Below are 25,067 nucleotides of genomic sequence, written 5' to 3'. Positions count from 1 at the left end.
ATGCAATTTGTTTATACAAGAATGTCAGAAGTCTAGTTACGACACTGTTACATGGCCGTTATTCCTCCCCTTATCACTGCATCAAAAAATCATATCCAGTGCACCACTACTTCAATTGCAACAGTGCAACTATGATGAAGTCTCTATGACTTGCGATTGTAAGGTTTAAAGGGACACTAAAGGCAAATAACAACTTATGTCAGAGTGAAAGCTCAATGTATGACAACGTCTAAAACGGCAATATTATCAACAGAAATGCCCTACTTACCGAGAAATTAAGCTAAATATATCACACGATGAGCGCCACGAGCGGGACATTTTGGAAATGATCCCGATGACGTGAGAGAGTGCAACTACAATTAATCACTTGTAATCAAACTAGCTGCCATAAAAAAAAGAACCTTCCGTGCATCAAGAGACGTAATAAAATGCTGCTTGTTCGTTTCTGTTTGATTCATGGAAAAAAAAGAACCTCTTTGGCATTGCCATGGGGAACAGCGCGCATGCTTCAAAGGTTCCATTTTCGCCGAACTGCGCTTCGCCCGGCACCCTGCTTCGCTCACGCGGTCGCGTTTCAGTGGTAGTTTTGGTATCACGTACTGCCGCGTGTTTTGCGCGCTCGTGAAAGTCGCTCTGACAGAAAGTTCGACAAAATGCCGCATGCATGTGTTGTTACCGGATGCCCGAATGGTGCATGCCATCAGTGAACGCCGCCGTGCAGTAAGGGCGGGCAACGTTGGTCACGGTAACAGTGACGTGAGAAAGGCCGCTTTCAGACGGGTGATTTGAAGTGCGCTAACGCGATGCAGACCACTAAAACATGATTTTATTTCAAAATAAACATTTCCTTGGCACAAAAGTAGCACTAAGAGGTTTCTGGAACGCTATTTAAACAATCAATGTCCACTTAATATTTGTCTTTAGTGTCCCTTTAATAGTCTAGGCAAAACACCGAGCCACTACTTCACAACATTCTTGAAGAATGGACACTTAATCACACTGGAGCAACTCATTTATATGTAGCTGACATAAAATCCAAAAATATTATTTTTTTGTGTCAGGTGGAGCACATGCACCTTCCTCGCTGTCTTCGTCTTCATCCTCTTCATCTACCTCCATCTCTTCAGAGTCGGCATCTGAGTCATCAGACCCAAGCCATTCATGAGCTTGTGGATCCAATGGTACAAGCACTCTCCACTTATCCAACTTGCGCAGGTCTAGTGCATACATATCGGAAAGTGTAAACTGCCGGTCCTCGTCTTCAAACATCCCTCCGTACAAGTAGAGGATCCCGTGCTTGATGGCCATGCAGCTTCCCATACGAGGGACAGGTACAAAGACATCCTTAGGTTCCCCTGAAGTTGTTGCCTCTTGGCACAAAGCCTCAGCTGGTGCTTTGTCCTTTGAGGCACCAATTGTAACTGTGAAGACACCATCATCTGATGTCACAACCTGAAGGGGAAAAAAACTGCACAATGAAAAAGTGTGAACCCTACTCGAATAAAATTGTTACACAGGTGACCTTACATGTTACCCACTTAACCAAGGTTCACACCAACCACGGTCCTCTGGAGTTAAACGGGCCTTCTTAATGACAGCGGTGATGCATAAGGCATGCTGCCAACTTCAAAGTGCCACTAGAATTATAAAACACCGCTGCATGAAATTAACTATTGCTTTAACACAATGTTAAGATGTATACATGCTCAACATGCCTGACAATTCATCAGGCATTTTGCCATCTTTGTTACTGATGCATCTGCACCAAACGTCGAAGTAGATGCGCCAGCGTCACTGCAAGTTGTTGATCACATAATTCACAATGCAGGCTCTCTTGCATTGCACACATGTTTCAGTTGCTTCAGACAGTTACCAGCAAAAAAGATGTTCGAAAGCAAAACTCAAGACAGCTTTTTACTAGTGAAAACAATGCATTTTTAAGCAATAAGGGCAACCAATAATTAGTTTATCTGTTAAGGGGAGACCCTGCTTCTGAAACATGTTTCTTGTTTTTGAGCTTATCATTATGAAACTTTCACAGCTTATGTATTTTTATGTGCTGATTTCAAACATGCAATTACTGTTCTAATACAATATGTAGTTTTGAAACAATTAAATAGTTTTTGTATTTATAGGAGCAGGCTTTATTTCTAAACTGTGAGAGTTATCAAGCAAATCAGCCTATCACAATAACCTGGAATCAATGCTGTATGCAATAAGACAAGAATGGATGTTCTAGGCCCATTTGAACGAAAGTTATGGTATGTTGAACATTCCCAGCTTGATCCCAGTTTGACCGAACTCGACATCGCTGACTTCCCAAGTGTTCAACGTACTATAACTTTTGTTCAATTGGGCCTAGAACATCCATTCTTGTTTTATTGCAAACAGTATTCATTCCAGCTTATTGTGATATGCTGATTTGCTTTATAACTCTTACAATTTATAAATAAATCTTGCTCCCAACAATATACATGAAATGTTTGATATTTTGAAAACAGCATAGTGTACTAGAAAAATAATTGCATATCTGAAATCAGGACATAAAAATACATAAGCTGCAAAAGTTTCATGAATATGTACTCAAAAACAAAGAAATATGTCTCTGAAGCAGGGTCCCCCCTTAACAGCACGCTTTGTTTTTGCTGATTTAGACCAAGGCAAAGAAAGGTCAAAGTCAAGTGCTCTTTGGTTGCTTAGCTACTATGTTCTTACGAAGTGCCACTAGCCACCCTGGTGCAGCGAAACAACGACTTGCTGTATACTTATACAAGTTGAACTAGTCAACTGCCGATTTTTCAAACATGCTTGAAAAATCGGACACTTTCTCGGCACTGCCACATGCCCCATCGAGTCAATGTATAAGGGTGTCTGAAACTTCGAACACTGAAACTCTTCGGCATCCGACTGTTCTGAGTTCCTGGTCAAATTACAGGCCTGAAATGGCAGCAATTCAGGTCACCATCGGCGCTGCATCGATAATCTCACAGGCTCAAACCAGCAGTATCATGGGTCATTCCATTTGCAATCGCAGATTTCTAAAGTCAGCTTTGCCACAATGCTATGGGGCTATAGGGTGAGGCATATCTGAAGGGGCCATTGTCACAGCGCAGGGCAGCATGGCTGTGGCCCCTTCACATGTGGCCCCACATGCACTACCGAGCTTACTGCTATGTAGTGTATGTGGCCTAGTGCAGTTGTGAGCGTACTGTACGCTTTTAATATGTGACAACCCAAATGTGCCGTGCCGCCATTCACTGCTGCCTCTTAGTGCGAGACTACTAAATGTACAGACACATTGCTTCGAGGAACGAAACCAGCTTACCACTACCGTGCCCGTGTGCAGTCGGGAACAGGGTGGGCACTATGAAGAGCATGTGTACAGTACAGCAAGCGTCCCGGCAGTGACTTTGTGAGCTTAGTAGGCAAAGTGCAGCACACAACCACATGGCAGCAAATGCTGCGTTTCAATGAAGCAGCGGAGCTTTTCGTACAGTAGCACATCATTCACGTGCACACACGCATCGGGAAAAGCTGGACAGTTGTCCACCATCCTGCAACAGCCTTTGTGTTCCACAGAGAGCAGCAATTTTTTCCACGCTTTGCTGACTTCGGAGGTGCTCATCAAGATATGCAAATTTGGCACATAGTTAAGCGGGGTTCCCGGCAGGTACCAAACGTATTCACAAGAGCCTGTGGGAGCACTGAAATGCCTGATAAGTGTACTGGGAGGTCTTGAGAGCTATTTCGGATGTGACCGTGGCGATTTGACCGCTTGAGAGAAGTAAAAAAGCATGAACTCGTTTTTTCGGACTGCCCAATTTTTTGGACGATTACGTGGTCCCTAAGGAGTCCGAAAAATTGGATGTTTACTGTATACCATTCATAGCAAAGTAAGCTCTAAGATTGCTGCTAAAATGCAGAGTGGCGTCTTGTCATTTTTCAGGTAGTTCTTGTTTTAAGGCAGCTTGAAGACCCACACTATATTGCAATTTATGGGTCTTGGGCAACATTATCCCAAGACCCATAATTCTGCACATTCTGCGCATGCGCACTGGCAGCGTGCCATTATCGTGGATCCCCGATCCTCAAACTCTTCCGTAGCTAGCAAATTTTAAAAATTTACTGCCGCACTCCCACATAAGAAATTGTCCGTCATAACTACACATAATAAACACTGCGGTTCAGAATACATGTAGCCTTGTAGCAAAAATGTCAAATACTGTCAGAGACCCACTTTTGTGATACCAATTTTTTAATTTTTTTTTTTTTCACTGGCGACATTACTCAATCTTTGCAGCACAGCCACCTACCACTAAAATGACCATAGCACCTATAATTAGGGGTGTGCGAATATTCGAAATTTCGAATATGTTTAGTGTTTACTATTCGATTCGATTCGCACTGGAATTTCACTATTCGAACAATTCCCAAAGACAAATACAGTCAATGTCCGATTGAAAGTGACCCCTTCAGATTTTCAATATGCTTCACCTCATTACACTCTCGTACTGCGGCAAAGCTGCCTTTCAAGCTCTGTTGCGGTCGAACTTAGCCAACACACAATCAACGTCCGATTGGACTATTGCTTCATCAGCGCTTGTCTGTGTTTCCTCCTGGTCCTTCGTCCTTTTTTGCGCTGTTAGTAACATTATGGACCCTAGACTTTCAGTGTGCTTCACCTCATCACACCCCCGTATTGCGGCAAAGCTACCTTTCAAGCTCCGCTACGGTCGCAAATGTATTAACTCAAGAAAACACTGGTTCCAACATGGAGATGAAAGATGTGGTAGAGGTGGGGGCTCAATTAATGCTGTTTTGGACCTGAAATTTCGGCAGGAAGCCCGAAAAATCGGACGTCGAAGCTTTTTCGCATCCAAAATTTCAGATGTTCTCATATATCAAAGTCGTCTACAAAGCAGATTTGAAACTCTGGACCTGACGGGAGCACACCCTTGTCTACCACATCAGTTGGGCCTCCACAGAAGTTGAAAGAGGAGGAGAGGCTGAGGAAATGGCATCTTTGCCTATCACATGTAAAGTGTTGTCGGCAACACTTTGGTTGCATCAAATCATGTACGTAAGTACAATTCGGCCTCTACATTGCCTCATTCTTGATAAGACAACTATAAAACACCACCCCGACAGTGCTTCATCAACCTAGCGAAAAGAAACACTCTCATGTTGCTATCTCATAAAAATATGCTTAGGAATCCTCTCCAACTTTTTTTTCTGCAATTTCACTTCGAAGTATTAGAAAAATATTTGAGAAATATTCCAAAAATATTCGATTCGATTCGCTTCGCACCCAAAATTTTGCTATTCGCACAGCCCTACCTTAATATTAAGTGAAAATTCCTGACACAGCACTGGTTTGTCACTCATTTTTTCAGATTATTCAGATATGATACAGCAATCGTCACCGTAAACAAATTCGCCTACTCCCTATGAAGCAATAGTGGTTAGGCTTGCCAGCCTCAGCAGACTGGCTTTGATGAAAATTTGTCAATCAAAGGCACAGTGGCTGGAAAAAAGCTGTTGCGAGGAGCTCATTGTCAACAAGTTTGTACCACTTGACCTCGTCAGCGACCAAGCATGGAAACTTATGCATTAGGTAGACAGACGACCAAGGCAGCAGGGCTAGGGTCAGCATGCATGCCCCTCTTGGTCGGAAAAAAATTTGGTTCGTTGTTCAGTGACTGTACTTGGCAGACACCAATTGCATGGTTGTGTATTAGTGAAAGAGCACAGCGTGTACATGTAGTTATTGTTCTCATGCCAAGCACTGGAATAGCAAGTCACCAATGGGTGTTAACAATTAGCAGGACACCCTTTGCTAGCCCTTAAAAGGCATTAATATCTGCTTTTCTTTTGCATAGACCTGATAAAATTTTTTTCCCCTATGTAGCATTCGTGTTTATTACAAATGACGGATATCACTTGAGCATTTTAATATCGAGTATAACTGTTATAACGAGGTTCAATTGTATTCAAACAGTCGCAATACTTGATTTGTATTCATATACTCCTACACCTTCAGATAAAATGGTTTCTTTAAAGCTACATGCTTGACCCCAAGCAAAGCAAGCACAACTCAGCAGCCTTTGCAGTGTCATACTTACAGGCTCTTCTATGTGGAGCTTGTGCAAATCTTCATGTGGTCCCTGCTCTTGAGAACTGCCATCGCCCAACTGTGCAACGTCCTTGTCACCAGCGACATTCAAAGTGACTGACCGCCAGAATCCCCTGTCCATGTCAAGGCAAAGTAGATCATTGAAGAAGTGGCCCACCAAGGCGTCTTCTTCCTCCTGGTCCTGGACACCCCCAAAAAAGTAGGCCCGGTTGCCTTGTTGGCCAGCTACTGACATGCCACTCCGAGGACCCGGTCGGCATCCTGACTGCTTCACTGTGGACCACTTCCATTTGTCTGAGCTGTGTGCTATGGATGAAGAGCACATTTTACATCAACCTGCAATCTGCTTTATACCGTTGAAGATAAATTTCTAAGCCCAAGTTATACTGTAAAGTCTATATCAATGCAGAAGGTGGTTCACCACTCCCAAAACGGCACCTCCCACTGTGCACCTCCGTAAACCCCATCTCGGAACAAAAGGGTCTTTTAGCAGTGCCGGCTGACTGTATGGTAAGTACAGAAATACCGTACCATCGTAGTCGGCACGTAGTTACTTTTTATTCTGCAAGACCTCCATTAAATGTTACTTTGATAATCTCATCATGTTACCTACCGCCCACAATGAGCAACTTGTGCAGCTGAAAAGTTTTTGAAAAGCTGCGTGTCGACCACGACGGTACAGTATTTCTGCACTTACCGTATGGTAAAGGGGTCCTGCTAAAACACTCTAAAATAATGTTTACTACAGCTACTGTACCAGGCAGCAACATGTCTGTAAGGAATAATGAGAGGCACAACCACAAGGGCACGCGATGGGCCATGACAAACTGATCTTTAAACAGACATTAACCTCCATTACAACTCCCGCGACTTGACTCTACTAAATAGCCGAAACGGCGCTGCAGTGGCCATCATGAAGCTGTAACTAGCACAAAAGAATGGGTGCCAAGCACTGCAAAAGCGACCCTGCAGCCATATTTCCCCCTTGTTCCACCCCCTCCCCCTGCTCTCTCTTTACAATCCTCCAAAATGAAGAGGTCAGAAATGAGGTGAGGTATTCCTGGCAGGTTTGAAGGCAGAATGGTGCTTTAAGCATGCGCTGATGGAATCAGTCGTTAAAAAACGGTACGCATAAAGAAGCTTGAAAAGACGTAGGGTATATGACATGCCACAATTAGCTGTAAAAAGTAATAAAATAGGTGAGCTAATGAGGGCTATATGTTTTAAATGGGCTGAGAATCAAAACTAATTCGTGGCTGAATGACTTGTCTCTTAACAATATAGAAATTATGCCAGCTAGTGCCTTTAGCGATTGCAAAATACCGAGTGCCAACTGTATTCCTTGCGGACGTAGTTACTTAAACTGGGGTATGATGCATAACTCCGTGTATTTAATCTCACGGGAGGAACAGTAATTTGCTTGTAGTTTTGCTCGGTCGAAGTAGTGGTCCTGTTTGTTCATTTGATTTAGCGCATCTCAGTCTTCGGCGGGGAGCTTGTATAGCGTCGTTTCACCTAAACCTATTCTAACATTGTGGTCTCATGCAGTGTTGTACGGAACAGCGTTCCAAGGAGTAACGTTCTAGGAACTAGTTCCTTTATGGAGGAACGAAGGAACGCCAACGTTCCGTTACGGATAGGTGGAACTGTAACGGTAACTCGTTACGTTTATGAAGAAACGACAGAGGGAACAGCGTTCCATCAGCAAACGTTCTACTACTGACACGTTCTAATTTCTGACAATTCAGTGTTATTTTGAGGTGCTTGCCTAATGCACTTTGCAAAACAAAGAAATCGTGGCTGCTTTTTGAATGCAGCACTGTTTATATCTGCATACTGGGGGAAACATCTAAACTTCCGAGAGATAGGTGGTTTGGTTTACTGCTGAGGCTGTGTTGTGGGCATAAGTCCCGTTGGCGGCAAAAACGGAGAGGAATGGACAGACATACACCACATACTAATTTCAATATAGTATATGCACATGTCACATATACAAGCTACCTTGCCTGCAGCAAATGCACCATTTCAACTGTGCTTTTGTTTGTCAAAAAGCACAGCTGCCAAGGCCGCATTCTTCAGTGAACAAGATTTGATGAACACATTTACTGGCAAATGCATTGGGCAGTGAGCATCACTGTAGCAGTATTAACTATCCTGGTGGCCTGAACATGCAGTTAACACTTCTGAAGTCACAAAATCTGCCAATATGACAGATTTTAACACTCACTGTCAGCCTGAAGAAGGAACATGTCAGTGTGTGCCTTTCCCTGGTCAAACTCCTTTCTGATCCTTTCACGTGAGTAACCGCCATAAAGAAGGACTTTGCCTTCAGCCACTGGCAACAGCTGGCAGCCAGAACGTGGTGAAGGCCGAGAGTTGCTGCACTCCACTTTGGTCCACGTTCGTAGATCCAAGTTGAAGAGGTACACATCGTTAAAGTAACGGTAGTCTCTGCCAGCACAAAAGCCAAAACGTGTGAGTTCCCTGCCAAGTAAGACACAGTTCGCAAATTGCAGCAGCTTTCCTAAAGAAGCAAATCAACAAATACAAATTGCCCTCAAGCGCCCCATCAGTATCAAAGAAAAAGTAGAATAAGATGCTCTATATGTAATTATTCTTTGTTTTTCTCAGCAAGATTGAAAGCATATGATATTTGAATATTTACTAGGGGTGTGCAAATATTCTTCGAATAGCATTTGCTATTCGATTCGATTCACACCGAAATTTTACTATTCGAAGTAGTCGAACTTCCGAAAAATAAATATAACAGTTTCATTCCCTTGAAATCAACTCACAGCACTTCTAAATGACGCACGTAAAGACAATTCTCCTGGCAAACTTTGAGCTCTCGAAAGGTTAACGGCCGTCACCACACCCTGACACTATTTTTAGACAAGGTAGTTCGATCACTGCAACACAGATTAGGAAGACCCTCGCAGAAAGTGAAATTTATTCTGCTGGCAGTTCCTTTCCTTCCGTAATCCAGTTTTGATGGCTTTCAGGTCACTTCTGGATATGCCTCGATTGCGTTCCGGTCTAACTTATATATGCCCAGTGTCCTGCCCATAGGACGCGTCTTTGATGCACTCTAACATCGCTATTTCTTTAACTGATGACTAGCGCCACCTACAGCACACCAAATGTGCTGTAGGTGGCGCTAGTCATCAGATAAAGAAATAGCGATTTTAGAGTGCATCAAAGACGCGTCCTATGGGTAGGACACTGGGCATATATGGGTTAAGGGCCGTTACATTGACGAGCTCCGTCTACACACTGCTGCTTGAGAATGCCTGCAAGGTTCAAATCAAATCAAATCAAGTTTATTTTTTCGTTCCGTCACAGAAAAAAAGGAGCGCGAAAAAAAAAAAAAGCTGTGTACAAAACAGCTTGACTAGTTCACAGCCCCAGAAAAAAAAGTACAAAAAAAGAAAAGAAAAAGTCGGAGCGGTAGCAGCGACACTGTAAACATAGCAACACGACACTTCACGCCATCGTGATCCGATGACATGAAGTGTCATCGAGATCCGAATATTTTCTCATTTTCGGCTCACAGAAACTTCTTCTGGTCGACAGGCAGCTGAAGACTTCCTTCCTTTGTTTGCACCACTCACGGACACAGGTTTCGGGCATGCAAAATAGATGTGATGTAGCTGTCCTCAGCGCGAAATAACTTTTCTTCGATATGAACTTTCATAATGAAAGGGGCGTGTCACCATTTCCACTCTGCTTGGAACAAACTCAACGCAGACAGACCGTAGTCGAGCACGAAATTAGCCTGTTTTAATATGCATTCTGTCGCCATCTTGTGATGGCGATGTCACTGGCGGTCGGCTGTTGCTAATGCCGCAAACATGGTTTCAGTTTCGTCCTCGATCGACTCGTTTTGCAAAACGTGCTTTCCGAGTAATGTCTTAATGCTGCGAAATTAGCGCAATATAAAATTAATTACTATCACCCAAAGAATGGCGAAATATCAAGTTATCCAGGCTCATGGCAATACTGTACGTTATGTCGCCCGCGTCACTACACTGCTGCAAGGTGTACGGGTTGTCGCGCATGTTTTCTTTTGGGCCATGTTTTGCACTACATTTCAACGCGAAAGTGTTACTTGGCCAGGTTTCTGAAAGCGCGCACTCGCCCGGCCTCTCCCACCACGTGACCTCTCTCACTGGCACTGTCACCGGCGCCAACGTGTAAAGTGTTGTCGACATCATTTTGGCTGTTCCAAATCATGTAAATAAACACAATTCGGCCTCTGCATTCCCTCATTCTTTATAAGACGTCTAGGGAACACCACTTAGCAGCACCCCTCCAGTGGTTCACCAACCTAGCCGAAAGAAACGCTTTCATGTTCCTATCTCGTAAGGATATGCTTAGGGATCCTCTGCAACTTTTTCTGTAATTTCGCTTCGAAGTACTATTCTAAAAATATTCGAGAAATATTAGAAAAATATTTGATTCGATTCACACTCAAAATGTAATATATTCGAATTCGCTTTGCACCCAAAATTTTACTATTCGCACAGCTCTAATATTTATCAAACAAATCTGCTTATTGCCTGGTTAGGTCACAACTTGTCTCCCTCCCCCCTCCCCAAGAAGGAAAAAACATAGAAAACAAATTCAACAATGCAGCTGTATGCACTGCCCTCATGTCAAACATGCCCTTTGTTTAACAGTGCTCAATGGGGTGTCGATCTTGAACTTCAGCACTGCCATCAATAGTAAATATATAACTGGATATTCTGAGCACTACGTCACTTGGTACAGTGGGATCACAACAGCAAAGCCATGAGCTGCCTTTCATTCATTTCAAAGTTTTGTCCTTACTATTCCTGTCACTGCTTGCACAATGATGATAAATGTTTAATTGTCCTTCTTGCAGTGCCTAGAATAGTCTTTTTCTTGCTCAATGAAGCGTGAGGTGAACTTTTACTACTGCTTGATCGTGATTTTGAATTGAATCTTAGGCCAGTTAGTGGTCAAGCTATTAAGTGCCTTTTTTTTCCGACATGCAGACAACTTTACAAGCGCACACCCTCTGTCCCATTCTGCATTTGAAAAATGCATTCCTGTTTCACAGAACTAAATGGTATGTTTAAAGGGGCACTAAAGGCAAATAACAATTTATGTCAGAGTGAAAGCTCAATGTATGACAACGTCTAAAACGGCAATATTATCAACAGCAGTGCCCCTACTTACCGAGAAATTAAGCTGAATGTACCACACGATGAGCGCCACGAGCGAGACATTTTGGAAATGATCCCGATGACGTGAGAGTCCCACTACAATTAATTACTCGTAATCAAACTAGCTGCAATAAAAAAAGAACCTTCCGTGCACCAAGAGACGTAATAAAATGCTACTTGTTCGTTTCTGTTTGATTCATGGAAAAAAAGAACCTCTTTGGCGTTGCCATGGGGAACGGCGCGCGTGGTTGAAAGGTTCCGTTTTCGCAGAACTGCGCTTCGCCCGGCACCCTGCTTCGCTCACGCAGTCACGTCTCAGTGGTAGATTCGGTATCGCGTACTGCCACGTGTGTTTTGCGCGCTCACGAAAAAAATGCCGCATGCATGTTATGTTGCTGGATGCCCGAATGGTGCATGCCGCCAGTGCACGCCGCCGCGCAGTAAAGGCGGGCAACAGTAGGCACGGAAACAGTGACGTGAGAAAGACCGCTTTCAGGCGGGTGATTTGAAGTGCGCTAACGCGATGCGGACCACTAAAACGTGATTTTATTTCAAAATATGCACTTCCTTGGCACAAGAGTAGCACTACGAGGTTTCTGGACCGCTATTTCAAAAATCAACGTCAACTTAATATTTGCCTTTAGTGTCCCTTTAAAGGCCAACTCCAGCGATTTTTCGAGGTCAATAGATTTCAATAAAGTTCGCTGGGTACGTTCCTTTTCACATTCCTGTCATTTATGCCAAATTAAAAACTGGAGAGATATGCAGATTCATTACAAATGAATTTTATTGATTACCCCGACTCTCTCCACATTGTTTCCCAGAATTTGTCAACATTGTGTGCATGACGTCACTTTCGGCAAAGCGGAAGTGACGGAACCAAGGTGCCACTACAGCGTCTGCTATCCACAATGCAACAATTGTGTGCGTTTGGCCAACGCTTCGTTGGCTGGGCGAGCGAATTGCAGTTCCTTGTGGGCATACGTGTGATGGGTGGCAAGTGGTGTTGTGTCATGGGCTGCACACGATTCCCCGTATATAATTACCTTGACAGTCACGAAATACTTGCACCTAACGATTACCCCGCGTCTTTATATTAGTGTTTTAGCTAGCAGGGCCGGTTTACCGCACGGAAAGTGCGGTAATACGGTACCGGCTGAAGAGTGCACACGCGTGAACATTACCGTACGGAAACGCTTTTTGTAACAAATGTCGTGCGAAAGGTGGCTCGTACTTGGCTTATATTAAATTCCTTTGGCCCCACTGACGCCATGTTGAACGCCGCTATTGCCAAACTTATGCACTCTTCCCATAGCAATATTAAGAAGCTTTAGTTAGTCCGCAAAAGCATTTTACCCGATCACGGCCCCACAAACGTGAGCCGCCTGGACAGGTGGCGCCATCTGGCGGTGCAATGCGCAACCAGGCAAGCAAATAACTAAACAGGTGTGTTCTACTTCATCGAAGAGGAATGGCGGTTTTAGTTGGCCTCCGAATGCGTCCAAATCGCAGCTGTCATTTTCCGACAGCTCCGGGGAGCTTGTGCACATGGCACGGTCAGTCACAGACATGGTACGGCTGTTGCGACAGGGTCACCTTTCCCCTGAGTGCCTGCTCTTCGCCGTTTTCGCAGCTTTCATACTACACGCTGGCGGGACCGGCATGCCTTGCACGATATCCAGTTTTTGCCGACTTATACACCATTTTCCGGACACGCTCAAGCGCCGTCTTGGACTGATAACATTGCAGTTTTGTATCCGTATCAAATAAACAAACAGCGCTACGGTTAAACGCTTGGGCCGGTACATTCAACGTTTCATGACCATGATGATTTCATATTACGACATAGAAAACAGGCAGAACAATTGCTTATCAGTCCAAGATGGCGGCGCCTATTAATCAAAAATAAAATCGTGTATACGTCATGCGAAGACAGTACTGTTCGGTTGGGTTTCGGCTCCGGTGTTGCGCTTTTTTTGCTTATTTCAAATTATTTTCCAATATGCCGATATTTCTGCTATTGAACCCGTGACACGACCGTCTCAGGAACATAAAAGCACCACTACTTTGACATGGTAAAAAATCACCGGAGTTGGCCTTTAAAAGTTATAAGCATACATATGAGATCAGGCAATTGAAACCCACCGTTACCTCTCTAAAGAAAGCGACCACTACTGAACAAAAGAAATGAGATGAATTCAAAGAAAAAAGTATATGCTGCAACACCGTCGCTCTCAGTCTTCTCAAATCTGAAATGAAGATTCAAACAATGCTGAAGCTGAATGCTCCAAACACATGTTGCTTAAATGGCACTCACTGGAGGTATTTAAGATATTGCTATGCTAAAGCAAAAGAGCAATGGTGGACAAAGAGGAGAACCAAGTGTATTTGTTTTTGAAGCTGCTTGGCATGGCAACCCTTTTTGGTAACTTCATCTTTTAAACAACGCATCCCATGACAGCAATATTTTCACAGTAGCTGATGTAGTATATACACGATATTATTTTCAATTCATGGGCGCCGCCATCTTGGACTAATAAGCAATTGTTCTGCCTGTTTTCTATGTCATAATATGAAATGATCATGGTCGTGAAACGTTGAATATATCGGCCCAAGCGTTTTTGTGTGTGCGGGTTCACCGTATCACTGTTTGTTTATTTGATACGGATACAAAACTGCAACGTTATCAGTTCAAGATGGCGGCGCTTGAGCGTGTCCGGAAAATGGTGTATACCACTGAAGAAAATCATAGCATGCATGCTTTGCTATATGACAATCTTTATGCGTCAGCATAAGGTATGAAGCATATTAAATAAGTAAGGACCATTTAATATACACTGAACTATTGGAGGGTCACAACGAAGTTGTACACATGCATGGCCATCTACTGCCTGCTTCTGAAGGCAAAGAAGTTATTGTGGTAATCCACAAGTAGTTGGCTTGTTGGTGAATGCAGACGATAATGTCCGCGGGATTTGTCACTCCCGCCAGTTGCAAAATGTGTACTGTAATTCGATTTCTTTTTGTGAAAAGGGATCATCAGCTGCCGAAATTCATTGGCAGTTGTCTAGTTGATGGACCTACAGCAATGAGTGAAGGATAGGTTCCACAATGACATCAAGACTTCAAAAACGTCTGCACAAATGTGCATGACGAAGAGTGAAACGGTAGGCCCAAAATACAGACTGATGAAATCGCTCAACAAGGAGACTGAGAACTGCAATTTTATACGTGAATGACAACTAGTGTCGACTAATTCCTTTTGTTGAATGCTACACTATAAACTCGACTGCAGCAGAAAATCCCAGATGTTGAAAATTGCGTGCAAAGTGGGTACTGAAAATGCTCAACAACCAGCGCTCGTGTTGTCCTGACCTGCCTTGTGTCTCTGTTTGCATGCCCACCAACATGAATCCCTAACAACTAGCTCAGCTTTCTGTAATTCTAAGACTAGCACAAATAGGAAATAATGTCACGTGGATGACTGTTTTTGAAATGATATCGACAAGACGAAAATTGTTTTCCCATTATTTTACACGCTACAAGACATGGACATACTACACTAGTGCAAAAACAAAAAGAAACAGTTAATGCAGTGGCGAAATTCTTCACTGAAGCGTGAAAAATTTCAAGGCCATCATTGTGAACAGGTTCAATTCCCAGATAGCCAAGTTCTATGCATATGGATTAAGGAAACTCGTGCAGCGTCATAAAAAGTGCTCAGAAGTTAGCGCAATGGAAAAGGCTGGTGCAAAACTAAAATGAACACAAAAACTTTTACAAATGAAAATATTTTTATTTATGAACAAACGGCCTTTACTTTTTGAATATGCCTTGTATGGACGCATGCAAGTTGTGTGGTCATACTGTTAACTGTGGCCATAAAACTGACCTGGTGCTCTCATGAAAGCCACCGAAGAGCAGCAGCTGACGGCCCACTTGCACCATGCGATGACCACTGCGTGCGCTGGGTCCTCCCGATGCACGCACCTGCTCCCAGCTCCGGCTGGCAATATGGTAGACCCACAGGTCCTTGTAGTGATAAAACTGCGACTTGGTTGGGCTGGCGAACTCTCCCCCAAAGATCCACATCTGGCCCCCTCCTTGTGGCACCATCACAGCCTGAATGCAGGGAATGAAGACTATAATTTCAGGCTTACATCACGTTTTCCAAAGTAGTCTACACATATATACATTGTTGCTTGCTTTATTACACAGTCTGAAAGCCAGCGAAGCACAAGAAAAGTAGGTGTTTCAGAGGCAAAGTATTTCTGTGCATATTGTACCACATGTGACAACATGAACAAGTAAGGGCTCAGCAGTGAAAGTGTCCATTGCATTAAGGGGAGACGTGGGTCTTGAAAAAGTTTTTTATATTAGTTGGGCTAATTGAATGAAATTTATTACACTTATTCAATTTGTTCTGCAGATTCCAAATCTTCAAGTAGATTTTTATTATCTGCATTAGAACAAAAGATATGGGGTGATTCCACGCAAGATCGAACAAACGATGGCTGGTCGACCTCTCAAATTTATTTCAAAATTTTATATATTATTGCCTGATGAGTGGAAAGAAGAGATCCGCAATTTGTTTTGCTGCCAAAAAATTTTTCGAAGCACAGGAAATCAATAATGACGAAGAGGTGGAGTGGAGCGCTCATCCGCTCTGCTGTTTTGGCCAACTTTCGTTATGAATTGCACAAAATAGATTAAAGTTAGGTAGCTGAAATTTTTTACCTAAATATACGCATGTTTTTGCTTCTGCGCAGGTATTTTTAGTGTTTATGTGGAGTGTAGATGTTTTTATAAAAAACCTCCAAAATGGCCCAATTGGCAAAATTTTCTTTACTTTGAAGGTCTTTATCTCAAAAAAGCCTCGTAGCAGAGCGACAAAAATTCCGCATTACATTCTTCGCATGCTTATCTACCAAACTGCCAAATCTTGTATTTATATAACTTTTCAGTGAAGAGATGTGATCGGGCTAAGTTCAAGAAAACACCGAACAATGGAAACTTCTGACGACAATTAAAAAAAAAACCCATTTTTTAAATTTCTTAAACTTTGTCCACTTATTCTCCTCCACATCAGCTTTCACAATCATTAAAAACATGTTGCATAATGTCGTTGTACTAATAGTTACGGCCCCTCCAATGAGACCCTTAGGCAAGGATGGGCAATTCCGACTTCTTGCCCAGCAAGTGTATAAAATGCAGGCAGGATTGAATTTCTTTTTATTAAAAGGGCAGCAGGTACTGAAAAAGGTGTCGCCGGCACTGAAGACGTTAATTTTGAAATTATTTGGTCAGTGCAGCGGCCACGAGCGCGGAGCTACCGACCAGGCGCGCGCGCACCCGAGATGCTCGTTGTAAGAGACGGCGCATTGAGAGCTCGTTCTCGCGTCCTCAGACCGATTGTGTTCGAAACAGCAACACCTCTCGGGTGACTTGAACGCACGTGCACTGGAGCTTCGCTATTCTCTCCGCCCTGTGTTCGCACTGCATGCAGCTGGGCGCTGATAACACGGCGGAGATGGAAGCAAGATGAAAACTCTATAAGGGAGCTATGAGCGCTCGCTTCACGCACGCTGCTGCCACAGAAACTGCGCTGCGCCAGTTGCGATCAGTGGAAAGCGTGAACGTGGCGCTTCAGTGGCAAAGCAAAATATGGATTGTCAAAGGAAAGAAAAGCAAAACTATCGGTAACCGGATGCGCTTGCCTATATCAGATGTCGGCAGCAGACGGCCTGAACTGGCCGCGCGTTCGGTGCGCTGTTCACACTTCATTCGGCGCGGATAGTTCTTGTGCTTTGCTCTTACTCTACTCCTCCTGTGCGTCTCATGACGAGAAGGTGTAGCTCTGAATGAGTCTATTGTGTAGACTACCTTTCGAAGCACAAGAAGCTTAAAGGAGTACTGACACGAATTAAAAAAAATTTCGGATTGTTGCTCTAAATAAAAATACTGGTGTTGAGAAACCTAAAACGACTATTGTGGTGTCTGGGAATGCATCCTATATATTTTAATTAGAGCCACCTTAAAAAGACACTTTCGGTTTCGATATCGAGGGGGTGGCTTCTCAGTGTCGTTTCATAACAGTGTGACGTCACGGAGATACAGAAACTTGCGACGTACTAGAGGGAAATCCGTCATCTGCTCGTGGTGCAATAGACAACGATGAGTGAATTATCGTCCAGTGACCCTGACAGTGATTTCTACGATTTAGGCTGCATGCAGGACGCAGAACTCGCGAACTCGGAGGAACTGTCTTGACTCGTCCGGATAATGTCCTTGCAGTGTAGCTGGCTTGCAAATGCTCAGCGACGAAAACTTCAAAGTCAAATTAAAATATTTTATAGGTGTTCTCCGACTCCAGTGTGTGGACAGCGTGGACACTGCATACCAACGAAGAAAAAAATGTCCCCTTTGCGATGTCTCAAAATCGTGTCAGTACTCCTTTAATTATTGCAAAGAAGCCGAAATTTCGCAGAGTTACCGACCTAGACATAAATGCTTTGAAGGAACGTTTAACGCCCGAAAGATCAGTGACTGTCAGTGAGACGGACTACTTGTGCTACGCGTGCTTTTACTACCACTGCAATGAAAGATCTTCACGGAACGCACAGTTAACGATGACATTCTTATGCCCCCTGAAAAAGAAATCCACGCAATTAACCAGATCACTGCGACTACCGGTGCACGTGCGTTCAAGTTACCCGAGAGGTGTTGCTGTTTCGAACTCAATCGGTCTGAGGACGCGAAAACGAGCTCTCACTACTCCGTCTCTTACAACGAGCATCTCGGGTGCGCGCGCGCCTGATCGGTAGCCCCGCGCTCGTGGCCGCTGCAGTGACCAAATATTTTCAAAATTAATGTCTTCAGTGCCGGCGACACCTCTTTAGGTACCTGCTGGCCTTTTAATAAAAAAAATTCAATCCTGCCTGCATTTTATACATTTGCTGGGCAAGAAGTCGGATTTGCTCATCCTTGCCTAAGGGTCTCATTGGAGGGGCCGTAACTATTAGTGCAACAACATTATGCAATATGTTTTTAATGATTGTGAAAGCTGATGTGGAGGAGAATAAGTGGACAAAGTTTAAGAAATTTAAAAAATGGTTTTTTTTTTTAATTGTCGTCAGAAGTTTCCATTGTTCGGTGTTTTCTTGAACTTAGCCCGATCACATCTCTTCACTGAAAAGTTATATAAATACAAGATTTGGCAGTTTGGTAGATAAGCATGCGAAGAATGTAATGCGGAATTTTTGTCGCTCTGCTACGAGGCTTTTTTGAGATAAAGACCTTCAAAGTAAAGAAAATTTTGCCAATTGGGCCATTTTGGAGGTTTTTTATAAAAACATCTACACTCCACATAAACACTAAAAATACCTGCGCAGAAGCAAAAACATGCGTATATTTAGGTAAAAAATTTCAGCTACCTAACTTTAATCTATTTTGTGCAATTCATAACGAAAGTTGGCCAAAACAGCAGAGCGGATGAGCGCTCCACTCCACCTCTTCGTCATTATTGATTTCCTGTGCTTCGAAAAAATTTTTGGCAGCAAAACAAATTGCGGATCTCTTCTTTCCACTCATCAGGCAATAATATATAAAATTTTGAAATAAATTTGAGAGGTCGACCAGCCATCGTTTGTTCGATCTTACGTGGAATCACCCTATGCAACTTCTGAGAGCATATCTCTTACGGTACTTTTTGGCAACTTTGCTTTGTCAAACAGAAAAACTAAATATGTGGCAAGACTGCCAGAGAGCTCGTCTAGCCGATGATGCTAATTTGATTGTTTTTATCGAACTTGGGAATGCAAGATAAATGGATGCAAATATGAGTGAAAAACTTTTGCTTCGTACGCTTTATGATTATAGAGAATTATCATTTGGTAAACAACATTATAAGAAAATAAATAGCATCATCGGCTAGACCAGCTTTCTGCCAATCTTGCCGCATACTTTGCTTTTGTGTTTGACGAAAAGAAGTTGCCAGAAATCCCCGTAAGAATTGTGCTAGAAAGCTTTGTAGAACTAGCATATCTTTTGTTCTAATGCAGCTATTAAAAATCTACTCAGAGATTTGGAATCTGCAGAAAAACCTGAATATGTGTATTAAATTTCATTCTGTTCACCCAACTATTAAAAACACACTTTTCAAGAATGTCTCCCCTTAAGTGTTTGTGTCCCTACCTTTTCCTTTTTTTTTTGTTTCAAAGCTCTGCTGCTGCACGTTTACATAGTGAAACCTCATTAAAAGAGGGGCCAAAACTTTTGATGTTCCCTGCACCCACAGCAAAACATTGCCCAGCAAGAGAGAGGGGGAGGCATTCACCAGTGGGCAAGCTAAAGCCAATACACAGCCTGCTACATGTCGTCAAAAAGCATACAATGTGCATACAAGTGAAAAAGCACATAGGTGCCAATTTGTAACAATCTGGCAAAATGTTATTGCTACATGCTTAGATTAACTAGATACCTAAGGCTTCACAGCAATGAAGTCTGTGATTGTCTTACAGCCACAATGTCGACATGAATATTTTTTATTTGTTTTATTGGATACATATCAAAGGAGAGAAGCAAAAGGCAGTACACCACCTGACCAAGGGCCGCACTTCTCGTAAGAAAGAACAAACATGGCAAATGGAACAGAAGAATCACCAATTAAATTAGCAAACAAGGTGTCACACACACAGACAGGCAAACATGAACAGATCTCATTAGATGACAATGAACACTCGCTGTCATAATGCTGATGGGATTAAGAGTGTAGACAGAGGTGATCAAATGCACTGCATTGCTTCTTGCTGCAATGCATCTCCGAATCTTGGGCATAATGGAACCTCCAACACTAGGCATGCGGGAGGACAGGCAGTCAAAACCAGTAGTCATCTCAGCGAGCCCAGCCTGTGCATTTGGCAACGATTACCTACAAAATATGGTGCACAGACTACCCATGCACTCTGACGTGTATAGAGCTAGCATGGCTGCTACAGTAGCGGTAGCTCGAGGAAATGCACCAACTCAGCCCCCCCCCCCCCCCCCCCTGCATGCGTGAAGGAAGACAGCGCCCATTATTAAGCAATCACTCTTATAAGCTCACCCTCCTATGCTCTCTGTCACACCCACAGAATATTGCATGTAGGACATGACAGGTCTTATTGCACTTGGGGTTCATACAGGACATCAAGGTGATGACAAATTTTCAGCTAAAAGTTGCTATATAATTACCATTGCAATATGATGTATTTCTGCGAAGTCCAATATTCATAAAAACAATTGTAGCTAGGAAGAGAGACCCAGTTGTTCAAAAATGGGGTAGGCCAAATGTAAGAAATATAAGAATTATAATTAAAAGAACTTTCGAATCAAGCACTATCCCAGATACCACCAGTGGGCGCATTACAATCAATGTGTACTGGAATCTCTGAAATCTCTGAAATTACCTTATAATTCAGGTTGCAAATGAGGTGGGTGCAACAGACTTACCTGGTGAGCACATCGTGGAGGCGGCAAGTTGGGACACTTTACAAGAAGCCAGTTGTCCTTCTTAATGTTGTACAAGAAGAGGTCATTGTACATAAATGTCTGAAAAAAAAAAAAATGCAAGAAAAAGAAAAGCGATCAAAAGGATTGCACGTGGCTGTGGGTCATAGTTTCCCCCACAGCACATGCCACATGCTGCATGAAGTCAATGAGTACAGAATGTCACTATTACATTTAGCTTTTCTCTTTCCTTCCAAGTGTGCGCTAATTCTGCAACCGACAAATGCAGCTCTGTGGCACATACATCACCTTGGGCAATCTTTGCAAAGGCTACATATTGTCTACATAAGCCTACATAAGCCTACGATCTCGACTAGTATTATGAAGAAGAAAGGGAGCACAAGGGCTACAATAAGTAAACAGGATGACTTCAAAGCTTGGAAGTAACTACATCACACATTAAATAACTCATTTTCAAATGGTTTGTTAACATCCGGACGTTGAAGGTTCTCGTCAATGGTCTCACAGTGCATCCTTAGGGCCAAGAACCAATCCAGTGTTCACAAAGTGTAGAGAAATAAGCTGCTTTTGCGGAAACCGGGCACTGCTCTTTCATAAAATATTTATGAAAACAGCGCAGGATGTCAGCTCAACATAACGAACATAGGTGGTCGGTTGCTGTCTGTGGGCATACACAGGAAGATTCCTATGGCTGACAGTAAGGCAGATGTGCCGGGGAACTGCTTTGCTGTAGCAGACTCCAGATATGCGTGCCTCAAGTGATGACGAGGATAACCAGGAAAGCCCAATAACATTGCCTTCAGTCAGGAGTGGGGCCAGGGTAGGTGAACAAGGAGGGGAGGGAAGGGGAGGGGGGGGGGAGGAAGTTGGCAACTGCCCCACTTCCCGAAATTTCTGTTTACCATACGACATACAGTAGAATATCTTTAGATGGAACCTAAAAGGTCCAGGAAAGTATGTGCTATTTAAAGCAGCGGCAGCCAGAGGACGTAGAGAACAAAAAAGCCTCTCCACAACATGTGAGGCTGTTCTTCAATCAGTGCCCTTTATTATTTACACACAAGCAGCACCAGCAAAAGAAAGCACTGAAAATGGACCATGATGAGTAAATGTAGACAAGGAAGATGAAGTGGATATGACTGCTTATAATATAAGCAAATACAGAGCTTTTACCTGCTTTTCCTTATTTATTTAATGTTACAACTACTGGAAATGCTAAGATAGAACTGCCATTATAGCCGCCAATTTTCACTGCTGCTTTTCTTTTTGTTTCAGTATACTATTATTAAAATTTGACGTAGCCTCAACAGCTACCTGTGCCTATTATATGGTTGAATCAAATGGGTCCTTCTTTTGTTCATAAGCAGTCGTATACATCACATTATAGCAATGCCAATTTTGGCCATATCTGGCAATTTTTATTCTAAATAACCAAGGACCTAACTTAAAGCTATAAGCACAACTTGGCCCCACGTTTTAAATGCAGCAAAACCTAGTCAGATTAGCATAAAGATCAATCTATTAAAGGAGCTATGGCGCCAAAGTTTCGAGATGGAACTGTACATTGCCCGATACCAACATTCTTCCCACAACAACCTGGCAAAGTTTAAGCACATTTGGTGCAGTAGAAAACTTGTACTTGAATTTTTGAATGCTACAGCAGATGAGTTCACGATGGACCGGCAGCACAACCATACACAGACAGAAAAAAAGAGGGAACACGAAAACAGCGCTGTGTTTTCGTGTTCCTTCTTTTCTCTATCTGTGTGTAGTTGTGCTGCCGATCCATTATGAAGTACGACCAACTAGCCTAAGTTTCAGTCTTGCTACAGCAGATGAGGCATACATTAGCGTGGCAACCATGAGTAGTGAAGAAATGAATGGACACCCCTCCAAACAACTTCCTCAGGTATGAGAAACCAATCCTAAAGGCCATGCTTTTGTACAGCATGAAAACAAGGAGTGACTGCAACAGCTCGTGTAAATCTCAAATGTTTGCTGCAAGTGAAGTAAGTGAAGGAATAGCAAGTGAAGTGAGTGAAGCGAATGAAGGAGATGCCTGTGTTGTGCCATTCGATGCCAGAGCATGCGGAGCAATAGGTCCAGTGTGGCGTCACACTGTTTCATTGCAGAAGATACAGTGGTGGCTCCTCATTTCCTGATGTCAGAAAGTGCTTGCCAAAACGGCAGTCGTTGTCGACAAGAGTTTAGAAGCAGCACTTTCACATTAAAACTTCAAGTTAAAATGTGTGCTTAGAGCCTAGTTTCTTGTGTGTGTGTCTAACCATATTGGGCCTTTACTCTCAGTTACAATGATAAAGCTGAGATTAGTTGTACGACCGTATCATGGCCCCTTTAAGATATCTGAGAGCCACAGCCGATGTGTCCTCTAAGTTACTGAAACAAAATGCGGCAAAAGACAACACAACCCCATGTTGTGACATCACACTTGACCAATACATTTTATGTGCTCCCAGAATACCCAGACCCATCATGCAGGTAGACGCCATTTCATGAACGTAGTGTGTATTAGCGTGCTACATAAAAGAAAGGAACACGACACTGACATAGAGATAGGTAGGCGCTACCTACCTTAGTGCCTACTATTAGCGCCTACCTATCTCTACGCCTATGTCGTGTTCCTTTCTTTTATGTACCGCGCTAATACACGCTACGTTCATGGTTGACCAACTCGTCTGATCAGCAACCCTTCTAGACACCATTTCACCTCAACATCAGATAAAATGCTTGCTGTTTGAATAATTTCATCATGCCAAAGGCGGTACAAACATTTTTGCCTTCCACCCCCACCGGAATCCGCGACATCGTATACAGCATTTTTAACAAACACGTTCACTAACAGGGGCCAAAAGCTCCTGAACAAGTGAACAGTTTTTTTTTTTTTGTTCTCTGTTTGGTAAACCCACTCTTGAAGTGAATGTTCTAAGCCATTGTAACATATACCTTTCGTCTATTTTCGGTGCAGGTAACATCTGCTTTATCGCAATGTTCATGTGAACACGCGCGAAAGCTTCACGAATTCGTACGGTGATATCGTGATGCTAGCTTGTTTTTACACGCTGGGATTTTGCTTAGTGAACAGCTTACGAACCTCTCCCGACCACTGGCGACTACACGTGTTTTACGATCGAATTCCGGCGGTCCAAACAGAAACGTGCCATACCTTTTGGCCATTGAAGTACTCCCCACCAAACAGCAAAAGCTGGTCTTTTTCAGGATGCACACACAATGTAGCCCCGCTCCTGCAGCAAAACGAAAAACAAACGCGTGAACGACAGAACAGTAGTGAGTGAACCGTATAACGAGTATGGCCAGGTATGGCCAATTCAGTACCTACAAGAGGGAGGCCCTACGAGCTCTTCGGTAACTGCTAGTCTTTTGCGATCTTCTTCGACAAACTGTGCGATGAGCTTTTCAATGTCATCCTAAAATAGGGAAAAAGAAATGACAGCTTTATATGTGTGACGTGCTACTGGGGCTACCGGCGCTACCAAATATTTACCTCGCCCTTCGCGGCCAATTCCTTCTTCAATTTCTGTGCTGCTTTCTTCTCTGTCTTTGCGATAGTCTTTTCCGCGCCCTTGCCCTTCTTTTTGTCCTTTTTCCCCATATTTACAGCGGTCTGTAAAGTCAAGTTCTACGACAGAACAGAATCACGCTGATCCCTCCTCCATGCGCTGACCCAACACCACCTAGAATTGGCTGACCACATGTCACACTCTCACAGTACGCAATATTTTAAAACCTACCTCTAACCACGCACTATTTTACTCCGCTCTGCGCTGCACGCTGCACTAAGTGTTCTGTGGCTGCACATCAAGCCCTCCCCTGCCGAAATAAGCGGCGCTTACTAGTAGCACAAATACGTGCTAATTAGTGTTAATTTTGAACTAACAGTTGCTACATTAAAAATTGTTCTTCCGGGAAATAGGATAGATAGCGGTAGCATTTACTATATTAGCAAAACCAAACATCAAGCGCCAAAATAACGAGGGAAAACAAACCAGTAAAATGCGGCGAAACTCCAAGTTCATTGGAGTTGATGGAAGGATTGTGGGAGGATTGGAGGCGGTTGGTTGGAGATATTGTCTTGGCTAGCTTGACGAGGGAAAAGAGGAATGTAGGGCAGAGGGGACAGGTGTTTTCGGAAAAAGATGCGGGTGCGCGGAGAGAGAGGCAACGCAACCACAGTGAACACGCCGTCCTAGCGTGCTCTC

The 25,067-nt window shown here is 43.3% G+C and overlaps 1 protein-coding gene across 2 annotated transcripts; it reads right to left on the bottom strand.

Moving 5' to 3' along the window:
- Window positions 1-994: 994 nt before the first annotated feature.
- On the bottom strand, window positions 995-24,558 carry LOC119372277 (kelch domain-containing protein 4). 2 transcript variants are annotated; one of them, XM_037642756.2, is made up of 8 exons: window positions 24,353-24,558; window positions 24,184-24,275; window positions 24,014-24,092; window positions 20,812-20,910; window positions 15,215-15,444; window positions 8,361-8,617; window positions 6,123-6,439; window positions 995-1,452 (listed from the first exon to the last, which is right to left on the bottom strand). In XM_037642756.2, exons 1-8 carry the CDS (start codon window positions 24,458-24,460, stop codon window positions 1,045-1,047), a joined length of 1,590 nt encoding a protein of 529 aa, XP_037498684.1. In that variant the 5' UTR covers window positions 24,461-24,558; the 3' UTR covers window positions 995-1,044. The 2 variants fall into 2 exon arrangements, with proteins under 2 accessions (XP_037498684.1, XP_037498691.1); XM_037642763.2 differs by having other exon boundaries at window positions 8,361-8,584; window positions 24,353-24,556.
- Window positions 24,559-25,067: the final 509 nt, after the last annotated feature.

Source organism: Rhipicephalus sanguineus, chromosome 1 (assembly GCF_013339695.2).
Source record: "Rhipicephalus sanguineus isolate Rsan-2018 chromosome 1, BIME_Rsan_1.4, whole genome shotgun sequence".
Classification (NCBI taxonomy): domain Eukaryota; kingdom Metazoa; phylum Arthropoda; class Arachnida; order Ixodida; family Ixodidae; genus Rhipicephalus; species Rhipicephalus sanguineus.
Note: the sequence above shows the minus strand (reverse complement) of the source record. Positions and strands in the feature narration are given on the sequence as shown.